The sequence below is a fragment of the Notechis scutatus genome, chromosome 9, assembly GCF_049901735.1.
Source record: "Notechis scutatus isolate UNSWTSFEM ecotype Mainland chromosome 9, rNotScu1.2, whole genome shotgun sequence".
NCBI lineage: Eukaryota > Metazoa > Chordata > Lepidosauria > Squamata > Elapidae > Notechis > Notechis scutatus.
In genome coordinates, this window is record NC_142017.1 from 3,229,127 (window position 1) to 3,249,093 (window position 19,967).

Below are 19,967 nucleotides of genomic sequence, written 5' to 3' on the forward strand. Positions count from 1 at the left end.
TTAGCTCTATGGAGATTCTCAGCCATCCATATCATGATTGTCTCAAAGGTGCTTTTTCAAAAGGCAGTTGGACTTTGTTTCTTCCTTCAAGACCTTTTATTTCTCATCCAAAAAGCTTCTTGAGTTCTGACTGAATGATGGAGGATGGATGGATTTATATTCTTCACAGTCAGGGTCATTCAGATGACCCTGAGGGCACAGAGAAACCTCCAAGCAGCCTCACCAACTCTCAGAAAGAGAGCGAACAACCAGATGACTGCAAGGAATATAAATCTTTCCATCCTCCACCATTCAGTTAGAACCAAAGAGGCTTATTGGATTAGAAGGGAAAGGACTTCAAGGCAAATCAAAATCCAGTTGCCTTTTGAAAAAACATCTTTGGGACATCCCTGCAGTTTTCTTGGCAAGGTTTTTCAGAAGCAAAAAAAAAAAAATGCCATTCCGTTCTTCTTCTTAGGACTTTGAGTCTGGTCCAAGATCACCCAGCTGGCTTTGTGGAACTAGAACAAGAAGTCTTGGTGTGCTGAATCCCCTGCTCTGCTAAATCCCATGAGTAAACCTCAGTAGGGGACTTCTTCCATTGGACCTGGTAGTAGTTGTTTAGTAGAGTATTTCTCCTTTGGTGCAACCAAGCCCAAAACAATCGATGAAGAGAATATTTGTGTCCATCTCCAGCTTAAACATTCACATCAACTTGGGGAATCTCAGTTTTGCATCTCAAAACCTTGAAATTTTGGCATTTGCATTACATTTGGGTGTATGTGTTCAATAATATTTGGGAATAAATGGCTACAGAGATATAAGCAAGCACTCTGGAAGAGGCTTCTGAAATGAGTGTCAAAGTGCGGACAGATATCTTTTTTGCAGACTCTCTTAAACCAGCACAAGGCTTCAAATAGATGCTTCCAGACAATAGAAAGAGGTCTGAATAGTACAGCCAACTGGGCGGCCATCCAAAGGATTTTTTTTTGTTTGTGTGAGGCTCACGGTAGAGTGATCCCCAAGGCAAGCTTTACAGAAAGAAAGGCACTAGGTAGGGATGCAAACTGAGAGAAACATCATGTTCAAATAATGGGAACATCCAGCCAAGCCAAGCACTAAAATCCAGGAAAGCGAGGGGAGCACAATAATGACTGTCCCTTGTGTGGTAAATGAGTTTTGTTCAGTGCCAGAGCAAGATCACATTGACAATATTACACAAATCAGGTGAGCCTCCTCTCTCCATCCTCATATGCCATTTATCTGCAGGCGGAGGTGGAATTTCTCACTCATTCCAAGCTTTTCCCGTTTCGGTCTACAGCAAAACCCTCTTGTGCTCCAGCTCATTATGAGGACCGCTGATGGATGACCTTTTCTCTCCCCGACCAGACAGAATATTTGCCAGGTAGTCTGACACCCACTGGATTCTGCTAAAAATACTTGTACAAGAAGGTGGGTTGGGGAGGCACCACGTCTGACGTTTGGTGTCCAAGCAACTGAAGAATTGACTCAGGCTTCGAAGTGTTGCTCACCATAGCTTAATATCTATTCAGGTAGCAACTTCGACGTAGAATGGAAGTGGGCATTTTTTTTAAAGGACATTTGTCACCTTGCCAAATGAAGAAATCAGGAGTCCAGGCAATTCAAATGAATATATAAGTTTCTCATATGCTAAAGTTCACGACCAGAATCTGAATTGCTAGCAGTCAATGTGAATTGATGGTAGAGAAGGGTCAATGAAATTCAAGGTGGACTGGACTTAGATCTCTTGTAGGTTCAAAAGGACTCAAAACTAATGGCGTGTTTAACCCCTCCCTCAGGCTCAACCTGATCATCTCCTACCTACAGCACATTAGGTAATCGTCAAAGTACAACCAGTCATTGTATGACTACACCAGAGGTGGTATTCAGCATGTTCTGACCAGTTCTGGAGAACCAGTAGCGGAAATGTTGAGTAGTTCAGAGAACTGGCAAATCCCACCTCTGATTGAACCCACCGTCATCTATTCTCTGCCTCCCATTGAGTCCCAGCTGATCGGCTGGCTCTTCTTTGGTTGCCTGCACAGGAGAACGGAGCTGGAAAGCAGGTTAATGGGGTGGGGAGGGAAGGGGGATTTTGCAGTAACCTTTCCCTGCCACGCCCACCAAGCCATGCCACACCCACCAAGCCACGCCCACAGAACTGGTAGTAAAAAAATTTGAATCCCACCACTGGACTATTTGAAGTTACAATAGACTTCCTAAGAGCCAGTTTCAAAGTTATGATGGCTGCATTCTCCCTTATGACCAACCACAGGGACTCTGTGTGATTTTAAACTAGAAATACCTTCTGGATATTTGGGGGTGTTTAGGAACTACGTTGGAGCAAAAAAAAAAAGAAGAAGAAAAAACTCACAAAACCCTGAGGATAAAAGTGGGTAATAGAATGTGAGATAGAAAAGGGGACGAGAGGAAGATGTACCATCCAACTTTCCACCAAGATGTTTCCAACCTCCGTTATAAATCCTTCCCATCACCACATCATCATCATCGAATAGTCAAGGGCTTGTTTAGGGTTCAACAGCAGGACAGGCCCATCCAATTTTAGAGGATGCATGATAACTGCTTGCATTCTTGGCTTCAAGACTTCAAAAGAATACTTTTCGGTTCACAATATCTCATCACGCCACAGATCAAAGGGCTGATGTATTGTAAATGGATTTTGCTGTGATTTAAGAGGCGTTTATTTTTATTTTTTTAAAAAAAGGGGCTGACGCCTTCATTCTATAAATTAATCGGAAGAGTCCTCGCTTGAAAAATGCTGAGTTATCTTCTAAACACATTGTCTTAGAGATGACAGATAGGCTTCTGCCGTCTTGAGACTCCAGTCGTAGCAAAGCTGAATGGAAAGACTGCGGATGTGAAATTGTTAGCGCTTAAACAAAGTCATTAAGCACCCACGTTTCTTAGAAAAGAGGAAGTCTATACATTGGATTGATCCCTTCCAGTGGTGCGCTTCAAATATTTTTACCAACGGTTTGGTGGGTGTGGCTTGGTGGGCGCGCTTTGCCTGTGTGCACGCACTTTGTGCATGCACGCACATGCCAAATGCACACTTTGCACAGGCGCAGAGGCTTTCCAACTCGCCTCCTGCAATGCTGCACTCTCCCTGTCACTTCAGCAGCTGCCGCGTGGCAATCTGCTGTGCCGCGCAAAACAGCTGCGCTCCAAAAACAGGGAATAAAGGTGAATATGGGAGCCAGGGCGGGTGGATGGGCCCAACAGCAGAGCGGTGGAGAGAACTGTTCCAGTCTCCACTGCTCATCGGCGCTACCGACTTGGCAGAACTGGGCCGAAGCAGTAGAACACCACCACTCCACAAGGAATAATAGAATAATAGAGTTAGAAGGGCCCTTGGAGGTCTTTTAGTCCAGCCCCCTGGTTAAGCAGGAAACTCTATATCATTTCAGACGAACTGATGAGGTTACCTAGTTTGGTAATGAAACATCTGCAAGAAAACCACCAAGCTCAGATAGCACCAAGGGCTGCACGAAGAAATCATTGGTGTTTTTCTGAAGAAGCACTTAGGTGAGGCCATCAAACTGTTACCTTACAAAACCAAAGGATGTTTTACTTGTAAATGAACAGCCAAGGATATCATTGAGGCTCTAATAGGGTAGGGTTTGTGGAAGAGCAACCGTGATTTAAAAAGAAAGAACCCCATTAATTTAGGTCTTTACAACCAACCCTCAAAACTGAAGACAAGATTTAGGGGAGACATGATGGCAGCGTTCCAACATTTGAGGGGCTTCTACAAAGGAGAGAGGGTTAAATTGCTTTCCAAAGAACCAAAAGGCAAAACAAGAAGGAATGGATAGAAACTTATCAAGGAGAGAAACAACCTGGAATTAAGGAGAAACTTTCTAATAGTGAGAACAATTAATCAGTGGAACAACTTGCCTCCAGAAATTGTGGGTGTTCCCTCATTGGAGGATTTTAAGAAGCGACTGGAGATCCATTTGTCTGAAATGGTATACACTGTCTCCTGCTTGAGCAGGGGATGGACTAGAAGACCTCCAAGGTCCCTTTCAACTCTATTATCCTATGTTCTCTTCTGTGTTCTATCTGAATTTATGTTCTACATGGGGTTTGGAAGTGAAGCAGATATTTATCATGTCCTTCATAGTGTCATGGCTGCTTTTTCCTTTCTTCCTATGAATTGTGGGAAGAAAACAAAATGTCTACAGCTAAACTTCTTCTTAAAGACTCTTTAAAGTAAACAGATGTAGGCCGGAGGAAGTATTAGATGAAGGAACACATTTGGAAACATGTTTCTGCTGGTTGATGCCTGGAGCGATTTGCAAAGCAATTTTCTACAGTAAAGCAGAAAAAGTTTTGCACAAATCACAGCACAGAAAAAAAAAACTCCAAATAATCTTTCCTAGGCTATATTTGCTTATTTTTCTTCTTTCTTTCTTGGCATAGCTATGCATTTGTTTTGCACATATCTTTTTTCCCTTCTCTGAAGAAGATAAAAGAAACATTTTTTTGAAAACAGAAAAAAAAGAAGAAAGAAACTAGACAGAAAAGCTTTATGGAGAGGTTTCTCATGACTGTATTAGTTTTAAAATGAGAATGTCTTTATCCAAACATCTGGACCGACTGAACAAAATGACTGGGATTGTTTAGCTATAAAACTTGATGAATTGCAGTCTTTTATTGAAAGGAACACATTGTTCATCTCTTAATTTCCCTCGTATTGATCTGGTACTTTTGACTGCAGATCAGTTTTATTCTCTTTTTCAAGGTATCTCAGAAATGAAAACATGAGTGCCACCTATCCAATCTACATATTTGAATTTTGTCTTCCCCCAGGGGAAAATTCTATGGTGGAAAAACAATCAACTTAGAGGTGGCAGAGTTGTCATGAATAATTGTAAAGGAGGAGGAGGAGAGGAGGAGGAGGAGGAGGAGGAGGAAGGGAAGGGGAGGAAGCAATAGCAATAGCACTTAGACTTATATACTGCTTTACAGGGATTTACAGCTCTCCCTAAGTGGTTTACAGAGTCAGCATATTGCCCCCAATAATCTGGGTCCTTATTTTACTGACCTGAAATGGATGGAAGGCTGAGTCTACCTTGAACTGTGTCAAGATCAAACTCCTGGCTGTGAGCAGAATCAGCCTGCAATACTGCATTTTACTGTACCACCATGGTGAAGGAAGGAAGGAAGGAAGGAAGGAAGGAAGGAAGGAAGGAAGGAAGGAAGGAAGGAAGGAAGGAAGGAAGGAGGAGAAGGAAGGAAGGAAGCAAGCAAGCATGCAAGCAACTAAGTTGGATCCAAAAATCTATTCAGTCCACAACTTTCTATCTCACATTTAGTAATCCTATACTATTAAGAAATCCACAAACCCAGTTTGATGGTAATCATGATGTTTGTTGGATGGTGTCCTTTTATTTGGTGCAAGCATCTCCAGAGCATCAAACCTTTGTTGTACACAAGCCGGATAATAAAAACACATATTTCTCAATCATTTTGCCTAATTCTTAGATAGATTCCTGTGGCTGTTGTGCATTATTATTGCTTTCCCTCCTTTCCTTACTGACATATTTTCATCATTGTCCTTCGCTGAATAGCTATATTCGCTGTTTTATTTCCCTCCTCATCACCAGATATATCACATTGTTTATTTCAAAACAGCTCTCAGATAGCCTGGCTTCTGTCGATAGCTGTATGCGATTCATATTTATAGGCAAAGCAGGTCGATCTCTTTCCCTCGCTTTCTTGACCGAGAAAAGTGCTTTAATCTAGCAACAGCAAGGAAAAATTAAATAAAGGGAGTTGCTTTGCTAATAAAAGCAAATATACAAACTATTTCTTTCTATGCTTTTCTGTAATGGTAGGTGGGAATGACCTTGGAGATGGGAAAGAGAGCTGCAGACAGGAGCCGTGGAAGGAGAGAGGGCTGGAAAGTATTTCAGAAAGAATCCTCTGCAATTTTACAAAGAATAAAAGGGATGGGATGGGATGGGATGGGATGAGAGTGGAGTGGAGTGGAGTGGAATGGAATGGAATGGGGGATCCTGGCACAGCTGATCATTGGAACAGCTGATCGTCAGTAGAAAGAAGAAAAGAAATACCATAAGGAGTGACTGGACGGGGCAGGGCAGGCGGGGGAAATGTAGTCAATGATGTTGTTATGCGCGGTAAGGAGTGACTGGGCAGGGAGGGGAGGGACCAGCCAGGGGCTTGATTTCCTGGTTCGCCGAACTGCACAGAATCACAACAACCGGTTCTACAGAACCGGTCTGAACTGGTAGAATCCCACCCCTGGTAACATCCCTTCATATATAATTAAGCTCTCCTGAAAAGGGGATTAGGGGAAAATAAAATAGGCAGAAAAGAGGGAAGCTTCTCTGGATTGTCACAAGGAAGAAGGGTGAATATATCCTCTGTAAGGCCTAAGGGTAGAAGAAGAGCCAATGGGTGGAAGAATTACACACAGAGACCCAAAATTAAAATCAGAGGAATTTCCTGATTGTGAGAAGTAGGAAGCAGTGAAGCACCTGGCTGCTGTTATTATGGAGATCCATCACTGGATGTTTTCAACCAAAGATTGGACAACCTTTTCTCTGGAACGGTCTAACAATCCTTGCCTTGGGCAGAAGTTGGATTCTAAGTTCTCCAAGGTCCCTTCCAAATTTAGGATTCTATTATTCTTTCCTCAACATATCCTTTGTTAGCTCAGCTATATATTTCTCATTCCATTTTCAGTTCCTGTGTGGTTCCAAGCAAGAAAATTACATCATCTCCTTGGAGATGGCAAATATGAATCTTTTTTCATCTTATACGAATGTCTGTTGCGTGTACTAATAACCAATCAATCCATTTTCATTTATTTTCTCATTTTTGCCTAAATAGGCAACTTGGTTAAGATTACGTGGTTCCTGCAAGGAAGCTTTTCTGTACTCTGCAATTGTGTATTGATTTAATAAGAACATATTTTTCCATCCTTCAAACTCTCGAGCACCACCTCTGAAAACATGACAATGTTAATGTGACTACAACAGAGAAGCAACAATTAACTCTTACACAAATTGAATTAATCTGTTTCAGCGTGTTGTGGCTCAGCGGCAGCTGATGGAGCTGGCAGCAGAGTCGGGCAGTGAGGAGGTTGGGGAGGAACCTGGGCCAGTCCTGGAGACTGAGGAAGGCTCGGACGAGGACTCTGCATCAGAGATGGGGCCAGGGCAGACTGGCAGTCATCAGCTGCCTTTGGGCTTGGACAGCACTGGAACCAGTTCCCAGCCTGCGCATGTGCAGAGTTGCCAAAAGGAAGGAACAATTAAGAACTCAGGGTCAACGTGGGAGTAAGGCCACAGGTGGATGATGAATGGCCCCTCCCATAGGGATTAAAAGAGGAGCAAAAGGGGAGGGGGCTTTTGCAGGAAACAAGTCATTCGTCTCTTCGTTTGCTCATTCCAGCCTCATGTAGATGTCTGTGTAACCTAGAGAGTCTGTGCTGAGCCCTTCCCTGTCAGCACTGTGCGTGGAAATATTTACCAGGCAGCTTTCCAAGATAGATAAGGTTTGAGCAAATAATTATACTTTTGCAAGACTTTTTGCCAGGCCGTTGGCTGAATGTGAATGCAATAAATTCACATTCATTTAATAAAAGAGATTTTGCAGGGACACAGAGTTGCTTAGTGCTTTGTGGGGAAGCCTAGGGAAGAACATAGTAGATTCAAAATTTAAATCTTGACTCAGACAAAATTCAGTTTGTGTTCTGGGCTATCACAGAGAACAAGGGGAATCTTCAAAGCACCTGGGGGCTGGACAAAAGGTAACAGGTGAAAGCACAGTAAGAGAGACCCAACCTAGAATCAAGGAGAAATTTCCTGTCAGTGAGAAGTATTAGTGGCTTGTCTCCAAGGGTTGTGGATGCTCCATCACTGGAGGTTTTCAAGAAGAGATTGGACAGCCATTGTCCAGAATGGTAGAGGATCTCCTTTTGAGCAGGAGGTTGGATAGAAGACCTCAACAGTCCCTTCCAACCCTATTATTCTATGTTCTACAAAGTTTCTGACACTTTTGTAGAAGGCAGTCCCCTTCTGAATCCCCACCTATCATTGCTTCAAGTTAAAACAAAAAGGCTGCTCCTTCAATGAAAGAAAATGCAAATTTCATGCTACATTTAAATATGCATGCGAACACAAAGAATTCAGAAACGAGAAGCAACTTTACCTATTTTTTTCCCTTCTTCTTTTTCTCAGATGAGGAAAAGGCAAGGGGTAAACGAATTCCTCCATTTTAAAGGTCGCCTTTATTTATTTATCGCTTTTAAAATAGTAAGAGAGAAAAAGGAACAAATGCAAAGATAATTACAATGGATCTATTCTAGAAGAAAATGCATCAATGTGCTTTAAAAACTGAAAAAGGGGACTGAAAAAGGGGAGGAAAGGGCGGGAGGCAAAGTGTAATATATTATTAGAAGAATTAACAGGTCCTCTTAAAGAATGGGAAATAAGAAGACTTGGAAAAGCATCTGAAGGCTTGGAAAAGCATCTGAACATTACTCAGTTTTCATCTCGAAGACTGACTCTAGATTAAGAAGATCACACACACGATTAGATAATGGAATTTTCTGCCATCAGATATCGTGATGGACAACAATTAAATGGTTGAAATGGCGGAAGGATCAATTCATGAAAAATTGAAGCATTTGTGATTGCAACTCTTGAATACTTTAAATCTAGCTATTGGCAAGCAATTGTGCCTCTCTTCTTGACACGTGCATGAGTTTTTGAAAGAGTTCTTGTGTGTGGGTGACCATAACATAATCAAAGCATTCCACATTTTGCTAAATGACCCTCAAAAGTTGGGTGAACTAACCCCAGCTCTAGATGCAACAATGGTTCTTCAATCTGGACAAGGAATTGCATACTGCCTTCCCAGACAGTAGTAATGGACAAAGATTTAGGGCCTATTTCTAGTTCTGGACAGGATAACATACATGTGCTCATTAGAACAATCCAAAGTCTTGCTGTTTTGTGTGTATCAGGGTTTAAATGGGGAGGGAGGGCAGAAACAGAAGTAATTTCTAATTAAAACACTTCCTTGTCAAGATGAAGAAAATTAAATTTTAGCTCTAAGAGGGAAAGAAAATGAGCTACGTCATGTTACATTTTCTTCAGGCCACAAGCTGTCACTTCAACTTTCTTTGCATGAGAAGTTATTTGAAGATGACATAATTAAAATATTGGAGTGGTGATTTTAAGCATACATGACAGTTGTTTATTAAATTGGTACACAACTGATGGAGTTTTTTTTTCCTTCTTTTTTAAAAAAATGTCTTCTTTCTTTTAGCTGAACACTGTGTGTTCTTGATATTATTTTGCCCTCCTGTGCTTGCATGAAGCTTCTCTTTATCTTTAACTAGCTGGTGAAGCAACAAATTATGTTGGCCCACAAGATTTTTCTTTTTTTCTGAATGCAGTGTGAATCAATAAATGTGTCCCACAATATAAAGATATTCCAAAAAGAATTAAAAAAAATAAATTAATTAAAGGAAAGGGATTAGGCCAAATAGCTGCTTTGATTTTAAAGGATTCTGGGTGAAAAAGTCATTGATAGAGGAGGCTATTAATGAAAATGAGGCTCATCACATAGTGGCTAACCAACCATAGGTCCATAGTTATGAAAATAAGTAAGGCTCAACCAGTTTCAACTGAGCAAAAACATTCACAATTCCAAGAACATTCTGGAAAGCCTGGCACTCAGACAAATCAGCCATCAACAGGCATATAGAGATAAACAACATCTGCATACCATTCTAAAGAGACAATAAAAAAGCTAAAAAAGAAATGTCTATGGAGATTCTCCATCATCCAGGTCATAGTTTGAGGATGTTTTGCCTCTCATCCAAGAAGCTTGGATGAGAAGCAAAACATCTTCAAAGAAAAACCAGAAAGTCTACTCGCCTCTTGAAAAAGCATCTTTGGGACTCAAAAGGAAACAAAAAGACCAGAACATATCCTTGCCAGCAATCGACACCCAACTAAGTAGATATTAACATCAAGATGAATACTAGACAAACAATCAAGAAGTAAACAACGCCCCAATCAAGGAACTATCAATTCAACCAAACAAGCTACAGTAAGCCTATGGCTTAAACTGCTGTACAAACCCAGGTAACTGTGGTTTAGTCTACAAGCAACTGTTTAGCACAATGAGAAAATCCAATCTAAATATGATATGAAATGCACATTTTCTCTAATCCTGCAGTGTTGTTTTTTTTTAAATATAGAAGCAGGGGATAAATTGATGGGAGAACATTTAGAGGATGAAAGCCAGGGGAAAGTTTAATCTCCTGCTGAAATTTTTTTAATATATTCGCTGAAGGGATCTTCTCAATGAAACCAACCCTTTTGGTACTTTTTTACATTTAATTACTTTTAACATTATTATTTTTTTAAGTTGAGAAAACTGGACTTTGTGTTGGAGCAAAACAAAAGAAAAACGAGATTGTTCTGGGGTTCCTTCCCAATTTGACAGCAACATTTTAATCGGGATTCCAATGCTATTTATTCGTAGTTTTTCTCCATAATGGCAAAAAATCCACTCTTGTCGGCAAAAGCAGATAGGCATTCATGTTTTATAAATGATTCTCCAGCTGATTCAATGCATTTTGAAGATGGAGCGAAATCCAAGTAAGAATTAAAAGAAGGTTTGATTGACATCCTGGTGATTCCTCCTACTCCCCCCCCCCCATTCTTTAGGGTATAATTCAACAATTTATCTACAGCTAGCTCTTTTCAAGGCAATGGCATTTATGTCACAGATGTCTGTCAATATTTCGCTCGTGTTTTAATTGCACTAACTTAACATTTAAAAAGCATAATTAGGCACAATACATAACTGCCTTATTAGTCATACGATGGGTTATAAAAACGGGACAGCTGGAACCCTTTGTCCAGTGACTGTGGGTGGATAAACATGGGGAAAAGCCTTTTATTTCAGTTCCTAGCTGGTAGCGAGCCTGAAATCCCTGAAGTATCTCACTAAAATATATTTCATATTCCCATCTGGCCATAAAGTTCTCTGGGTGACTTGGTGGTTGCTTAGCCCTCATATTTAATATTTTCATTTCATATGGGTATTTTAACCAAAGTGCCTAAAGTTAAGAACATAGTAACAGAAGAGAATATCTGCAGCTTAGGGTTGAACTGTGGGTTCCTTGGTGCTGTCCGAGCTTGGTCGCTTTCTTGAAGATGTTGCATGACCCAACTAGGTAGTATCATCAGTGCTAGGAGGGAGTGGGGTGTGCGGAGAGGAGGAGGAGGAGGAGGAGGATGACTGTGGGGTCCTTGTTGTTTTCTGAGCTTGGTTGTTCTCTTGAAGATGTTGCATGACCCAACTAGGTAACATCATCAGTGCTAGTAGGGAGTGGGGTATGCAGGAGGAGGAGGAGAAGGAGGAGGAGGAGGAGGAGAACTGTGAGTTCCTTGTTTTCTGCGCTTGGTTGTTTTCTTGCAGATTTTGCATGACCCAACTAGGTAACATCATCAGTTCACTGTTAGGTCATGCAATGTCTATAAGAAAACAACCAAACACAGAGAGCAGCAAAGACCTCATAGTTAAAAATATACGCTACTTTCTAAGGTGGTTCTTCTTTTGTTAAATAAAGAAGCTGAATTCAAGATAGAATTAGAACTCAGTCATGTCTTTTTGGGAGTTTGTCTGAGATTTTGTCAGTTTTGATTCTGGTCATCCTTGGTGGGGACTTCCTTTTTTTATCCCAACCTTACCTTATTGGATGAGTTTGTCTCTTCTTTAAGGAGACAGATCAATCACACATTGACATACTGTGGCCTTGCTTTCTGGCAATATTCACCCTTTGCCTGGACAAAAACTTGGCCAGATTTAAATAAAAGAATTAGAGTCAAGACATTCCAGACAAGTTTCCCATCTTTGCTACAATGCAACTCTCCCCAATTTTCTGGCCTATCCCAACATACTGTATTTTACATGTCTCACACAGAAGCTCTGGCTGGCTCAAAATGATGTATTAACCATCAGGGAGACCTAATCATTGGTGTTTTAAAGTTTGTATTCGTTTTTTTTTAAAATATTTGCAACGGTCATTTTTAATAAAATTACTACTTTAAAAAATTCAGCACTTATTTATGATGCTGGCAATTTCCCCCCATTATACATCCTTTAACTATTTTAAAGAAAAAGAAAACACACATTGCTTGTGCACCACACGCTCGTTCACACCCCAATGTGGCTGTTACCCTTATAAATGAAAATGGAAGGATAATCTCATAATGAAAGATTTCGGAGAGGTTGGCTCACTTCTGTTTATGCAAATTGGGGGTGTCAGCATGGAGCTATATTTAAAGGGAGATTATTCTTTTTCCCCCTTCCTTTGTGTTGAATTAGCCAGCTACATGGCAGTAGTGCTCAGTTCTGCTTTGCAAGTTCAGGAGGGTTTTTACAATATCCCTATTCTCTGATGGCTCAGAATTTTAATCTGAACCAAAGAAGAGTTCAACTCCTTATCCCTTCTTAACTCACAAACTCTAAACCTCCTTCTTTTCTTCAAGGACAAAGTCTAATAAAGCTTATTTCTTCTCTTTACAACCCAGTTGTCATATCAACTTGCTCTCTATTTTCCCCCAGTATCTTCTTGACATTGATGGGTCATGAAGTTGACACTTCTGAGTTACTACTATCACTATTTTTCTTTTTCTTCCTCCTCCTCCTCCTCCTCCTCCTCCTCCTCCTCCTCCTCCTCCTCCTCCTCCTTCTCCCTTCTGCATGCAAGCTGTGTGCTCTAATGTCTATGGAGGTTCTCAATCATCCAGGTCATAGTTGTCCTTAAAAGTGCTTTTATTTTAAAGCCATCTGGACTGGTTTCCCCAGCAGTTACTGGTAGTTAGAACTGAAGGCATTTCTTGGATGAGCAAGTCCAGTTGCCTTTAAAATAAGACATGTATGTTCTAATATTATTTCACAGCTCCTTTCTACGCATGGAAAAATGGAAAGAAACACCTCTAGTCTAGAAATAGAAATACCGCTGATCTGCTACAAATCACTGGGAAATTAAATCCTGATATTATTCATCTATCTAAACACTTCCTTTTTTTTTTCTTTTCCATCTGTGGGGTTCTACATCATGTTTTTCTAAACAAGCCATCTAAAGATCACATCAACACACGGCCCACTGAGTTCCAGGTAAGGAGACAAAGTGAAAAAGTAGGCGGTAACCAATAAGCCTTGCAATTGTTTGAGTCGGTTTTGGTCAAACAAATCATGGAAGCCTCTCGTGACTTACTTCGCGGTCCAACATGGCTGGAGATACCACTGTGACAATGTCTCCTTTCTCTGGGTCAATGTAGAACATGTTCGGAGATGGTTTGTCTGGAGTCTGCTTCAGGATGTTGTATCTCAGCACGGCATTATCTGTAGAAGTGTCATCTGCATCAAATGCCGTCACCCGCATAACAGTACTTCCTGGAGAAAGGAGAAGGAGATCAACATTTCATTTCCAGCAACAAGGCATTAAAGCAGACTAACCAATTGATTGCCATCCATTTTGCATTTAGCTTGTAGGGTCCGGTGCTTCTTGTTTAGAAAATAAGATTCTGAGGATTTAAGAGAAGAGGAAAAATGAGATGAATTAAAACAATTCTTGGCTATATCCTTTCATTATCCTTCCCCTCTTCACCTAACTAGATAGACATTATATATTAGAGCAGTGTTGTTCAACCTTGACAATTTTAAGACATGTGGACTTCAACTTCCAGAATTCCCCAGCCAGCATGAGGAATCCCTTTCTCCTCTTACAAAAGGCCTCTGTAGCAAACTGGATTAGAGAGAGAGAGAGAGAGAGAGAGAGAGAGAGAGAGAGAGAGAGAGAGAGAGAGAGAATTGGCCAAAGTAAGCCATGAGTTTCTATACTCTATCAATCAATAGTCTTAGTCCAGGGGTGTCCAACCTTTGCAACATTAAGATTGTGGCCTTCAACTCCCAGAATTCCCCATGCTGGCTGGGGAATTCTGAGTGTTGAAGTCCACAAGTCTGAAAATCTCCAAAGTTGGACGTTGCTGCATTAGATGTTTCAAATGGATCAGACTTGTGATCTAATTTGTGAGTGTGGCTTGGTGGTCATGTGATTGGGTGGGCATGGTTTGCTGACTGAGTGTGGCTTGGTGGTCACATGACTGGCTGGGTGTGACTTGTATGCAAATATTGTAAATATTTATGTAAATATTGAATGTTTTATAAAAAATAGAGCAACTTTTCCCCCAAATCAGGCAAAACAGACAGGCAGATTGAGTTGCTCACAGAATCACAGAGTCACTCACAGATCTACCTTTCTGCAATCTGCTGCCTGAGACTGCACTGAAAAATAGAAGCTTCAGTCCTAAGAAAAATTCAGCTCTGTTCTCAGGCCACTTCTCCCCCCCCCGCCAACCCCCTGAGTATCACCCCTGACTGGGCCTCAGTGAAGCCTCCTGAGCAAGGGCAAAGCAGTACTACAGCTATTTAGATTAGCTAGAAAGCAAGAAATCTGCTTTCTGGCTAATCTAAATTGTGCAGCATAGCTGATAGCCGAAACAGCTGATCGTCAGGGGAAAAAAAAAGGAAAAATAGCAACTTACCAAAAATTAGGCACAGGCACAATGCAGGCAAGTTGGATGGCATGCATGCAAGCTAAGGATTGATTGGGTTGGGAGGGGAGGGGAGGGGCTAGCCAGTTCTCCAAACGGAGCAATTGTAACAACCGGTTGTATAGAACAGGTCCGAACTGGTATAATCCCACCCCTGCATATATATATATATATATATATATATATATATATATATATATATATATATATATATATATATATATATATATATATATATATATATATTAATCACTGTCCATTTTGAATACATAGCAGAAAGATGAAATCTGAGAGTTCACAAGGCTGATGCTATAGGGAAGAAAAATGATGGGATTTGTGACTGTATAATCACTTAAAGGAAACCCAAAGTATCCCTAGTTTTTTTGCAACATATCCAAGTCACTATCTTCTCTTCTACATGGCCCAGCTTCCTTTTCAAAACCAACCAACAGCTTATTCTTCAAACCTCATCAAGGGGGATATATTGATGGTTATTCCCTTGCAAGGGACGGAGGGGGCATTTAGCAGGACACAAATTTCTCCCACATTTCCTGACGGAGAACTTATCCTCCGCTAACCGTACAACTGTAAATTCAATTAGAAGCCTTTAATGAATTTTCCATGCCCACCTCATTAAGCATATTCTTCTGCAGCCTAGTTATCTCCCCTGCTGTGAGCAAGTTGTAATTAGAAAAAGCAGGGGATTATTAACCCTGAAGTGCGAAGGCCACTAGTACTTTTCCAGATCTAGCGGTACAATTTACTGGGAGTTGCTTCCCTCACTTGCATTTCAATCGGAACTTTATCTCTCCTTCACCTGCAGTCCAACTTCTGAAATGAGGTTCTGGCAAGACAGCTGCCAGAAAGCTCAGCCTGAGTTTGCCGCTCAGAGTCCCTTTTCTTTTGCAAAAATCAAGGGAGATGGGGGCTGAGAAGCTTTCCTTTCTTCCATTTTCCTTTTCTTTCTTTTTTGTTCTGCATCTTGAGTGTTTCCTAGTTGAAGGGCAGCATTTGCAGCCTACACACCCCCTTGCATCTTTTCCTCACTTGGCCTCTCTAGGCATAGATAAAACATTTATGTCCATTTGTGGTAAGCAAAGACAAAATGGCACAAATGATTCTGTGTTTGCTGCTTTTTTTCCTTTTGGCTAACATCCAAATCTACTACTGAGCTCAGATAAAATGCCGCCTAATAACGAAAGAGACACGGAGGAACTAAAATTTGCTGCAAACTATGTGTCAATGGTCTGAAAACAAAACCCAGGAAGCAAAAAAAAAAAAAATCTATCTAAGTAACAGTCTATGGAGATTCTCAGCCATCCAGGTCATGGTTGTCCCAAAGATGCTTTTTCAGGAGACAACTGGACTGTCTTCTGTTTTTTTCTTTGAAGACATTTTGCTTCTCATGCGAGAAGCTCCTTCCATTCCCCACCAGTCAGAGCTTCTTGGGTGAGAAGTGAAACGTCTTCCAAGAGAAAACAAGAAAGTTCAGTTGCCTCCTGAACAAGCATCTTTGGGACTGTCTAGGTCAGGGCTGTCCAACCTTGGCAACTTTAAGACTTGTGGACTTCAATTCCCAGAATTCCTCAGCCAGCTTTGAGGAATTCTGGGAGTTGAAGTCCACAAGTCTTAAAGTTGCCAAGGTTGGACACCCCTGGTCTAGGTAACGTGCTTGGAATTTCCCCACCCCTGGAGAAGACTATAGATAGATGGACCATGGAAAATCATGGCTTAGTTTGGGCAACTCATTCTCTCTCCAATCCAGTTTATTGCCTTTTGTTAGAGGAGAATGTGACCAGGTTGAAGACATGGCTGGTAGAGGAATTCTGAGAGTTGATGTCCACAAGACTTAAAGTTGCCAAATTTGGAGTCCCCTGATCTAAATCAACCCAACTAAATAAATAATACCCACAGAAACAGGAAACTGTTCCTGATAGGCTGCCATTGCGTTTTAATCTGACAATTGGGTGAATGCAGTAGGAATGAAAAGAAAGCTAGATTCCCTCAAGGATTATGAAAAGCATGCCTAATTCATTGTGATCAAAATAAGAAACTTTTAGAGAAGTGGCATGGCAAAAGGGAAATGGCTGGCTGTGACACTCATCACAACTAATTACATGTTTGACTGTCAATTTGTACTTTAAAGAAAAACAAACTCCGGGGAAGCCACAACAAATTGGAGAAGAAAGATCTATTCTTCTTTCCAATCAAGTACATTTGAATTGCAGCTGCAAATATTAACTTATGGCTGTTGTTAAATGTGGAGACTGGTAGTCTGTTTAGTGAGAATTAATGAGCTACAGGCCAAGTTTTCCTACGGTCTCCAAAAATGATGTTTCTCCCAATACACACAGCTGTTCAATGCAAGACTTTTCAAAGGTTCAAGCTGCCCTTTCAGAATTCATTTATCTTAGAGCCTTGGGTCAAACCAGTGGAACCCTGAATTTATAGCTTCATGTGTTCTTTTTCTAGTAGTTTTTCTGTCTAATAAATTCTAAACGATGCCAGTAGTAAAGTTCATGGCATCATTGACAAATCAATTGGAGATGCAGTGGAGAGCTAGGTTCTGGTCTACAAATCCATCCAATAGATGATCTAACATCTGTCCTCAAATCCAAACAAGTTCCTTTATTTTCCATGAAATGAACGTGTTAGCTTCAAGCTATTAGAAAGTCGCAAAAAATGGGAGCATTGTTTTCTGATAGGAGAATTTCCAAAAAGTATCTTGGTGGCTAACATGGATTAGCAAACATTCTTCCTGTGAACACTGAATGGTAAACAGCTGATAGACTTGATCCATGTACTATTAATCTGTAGGAGAGGAGCAGGCTGAGCTGGAAGGTGGGGTTAAATGTGTTATAAGTTTGGAATCATTGTACAGCCAGAAGAGACCCAAGTCCAACTCTTATGAATTCTGTTGACTCTTATCTAAGTGTCAATTTAGGTTTGACTAGATTCTTGTGCATAGGTAGCAATAATAAAGTCTTCCGTGCTTTGAACTCTAGGAGTGTTCTTGGTTCTTTGTGCCTGACATGACCAGATGGAAAGAATGCTTAGCATTAGATCAAGACAAACAACATTTATTAGGGTTAGGATAAGGTCAATAGCTAAACAGAAAAACACTTATACACTCCACCTCCTGAGCTTCTGAAAACAAGGGAAGTTCTCCAATCAACAGTTCCTGACATTTCTTTCAACTTTCTTTCTGTTCAAATTATAAAACTGCTGCCAGGAATTCTTACACTCATAAAATATTCCCTTTCACCGAAAAGGAAGCTGTCCCAAGCTGCAGTTCTTATAACTCACCATATGGATCAACCACAAATAGAAGCTAAGGTTCTCAGGCTAAACCTAGCTTCTCCTAACACTTCTATTTCTAGTACTACTGTATGATTAATTTTTTTCTTCTTCCATAGATGCCATTATTAATGTAAAAGCATTCAGCTCTTCCAACATTTTAAATGTTGAGTATTTCTAGCACATCACACTCTCTGGATTCACTTCCTTGATTTAAACATAGAGTGTTCCACTGCAACCATGTGAAATGTTAAAAATATTGCTAAAGCTACCAAGAAAGATGTTAAAAATCGCAGGTATGACAGCAATCAGTCAGAAATGACTTAAAAGGCAAAGCAATTGTACATGGGAATTACTTTCCCACTAAATGTTCACATAAAACATGAGCCAAAGTGGAGATTTATGGTCAGGTCAAATTTTAGCAATTTCAACGTTTAACCTTACCCACTCACTCTCTACTCCGCCTCCCATTCCTCACCCCAGGGAATTTTATACGTGTTCGGATTTAAGAAAGCATTTATGTGCTAAGGTTACATGGAATGAGTTATGCCCACCCTCATTTGTAGAAGCAGCATGTCAATGTATCATCTATTGAACATGAGCATGAGGTGCAGACTGGGTTGAAGGAAAGATATGAAGATGCCATTGTGGGAAACAGAACAAGGTCTGGAGCAGGTTGATCAGGATAAGATCAAACCGATCAAATATATTAAGGAAGCAGAAAGCACCTGAAGAATTTTTTTGTTTATATCTCTTGTTGCTTTCTGCCAGCGAAGTCAACAAATATTAATGTTAATGCAATGGATGATAATTGGCAGGAAGTAGTCTGTCAGGACTGTATTATTATTATAGTGGTTTGCACAGTAGCCAGATGTTCAGACTGGATTTGGCATTTTTATGCACCTATCAAGTCCTTCCTAAGGACATGAAATAAGCAGGTATGGATGTTTGATGGAGTTAAAGGTCTCATCACAGGACGTAAGCTGTTCCAAGTCAAACTGCCTTTTGTAATTGACCAATGGTGATGTTGTCAATGCCCATGGTGTTCAATTGGTGCTTCAGATGTTTTGGAATTGCACCCAAGGTACCTGTGACTATTGGTACTATCTTTTCTTATCATTATTATTCATGAATCAAACCAATTTTAATAGTGTCTGATTGATGATAGCATACACTTCAAAAGCAGCTGCAACGGTAGCACCAACACAGCGTTCACACTGTTTCTTCACTAACGGGGAAATCAATAAGCTTTCTGAACAATTTCAGAATTCTTTGAAAGTTTGATCAACTTATTGACGAGAAGAAATAAGGAGCAGTTTATTGATAAAGTTCTCCAGGGAAGACTTCTGATAATCACCGGAATAAGTTGAGAAGTCTAACTGGGTAGATAACCAATATGATCTACTTCTATTCCTAGACTTGAAGGACCCACAATCCTATTTAAGGTAAGGCATTTTCAGTGTGGATTTCAACTACATGGAGATTATCCTTTTTTGTTTCTGAGATCTTTACAAGGCCAAATGGGCAAAATCTACCTAAAACTAAATACTGTATTTTTCTCTCTTTTTCCAGATTATTACTTCACCTGGCAGCTTGCAATCCGAGCTTTTTTATGGTTAACCTATTCTATCGCACAAATTGCCCTTAACTTTTGGTTTATTCTTGGCCAACTCATCATTTCCCCCCTAAGCGAGCCAGGATTGTTTGCCATAATTCAAATTTGATTTTGGATTTTACAGGCTCTTTAAATGCAGGCGCAGGCTTTATAGTCTAGAACGGCTAAGCACAGAGCTTACAAAAAGAAATAAATCTTGCAAAGGCCTCTGCCTTATCTTTTCTTTCTATGACAAACATCCCTCAAGCTGCTGCTCCTCGGCTTTCTCTGATTTTCATCTTGCATTTGCCATTGAGTTGAAGGCAAGATGGTGAAGTAAAATGGTAAGAAAAAGGAGGAAATTACAGGTTCAGATATGTGCCTGGCCATGAAACTTGTGTGCCAGGAACAATGGAAGGGTTCAACCCTTTGCATTGACC

General features: G+C 40.5%; 1 protein-coding gene across 1 annotated transcript in view; it reads right to left on the reverse strand.

The window, feature by feature from the left end:
• The window catches only part of CDH13 (cadherin 13), a 411,322-nt gene that overhangs the window by 99,596 nt on the left and 291,759 nt on the right, over window positions 1-19,967 (reverse strand). Inside the window, exon 7 of the mRNA XM_087971432.1 lies at window positions 13,298-13,476. Coding sequence (XP_087827558.1) covers window positions 13,298-13,476 — 179 coding nt within the window. The remainder of the gene's footprint in view (window positions 1-13,297; window positions 13,477-19,967) is intronic.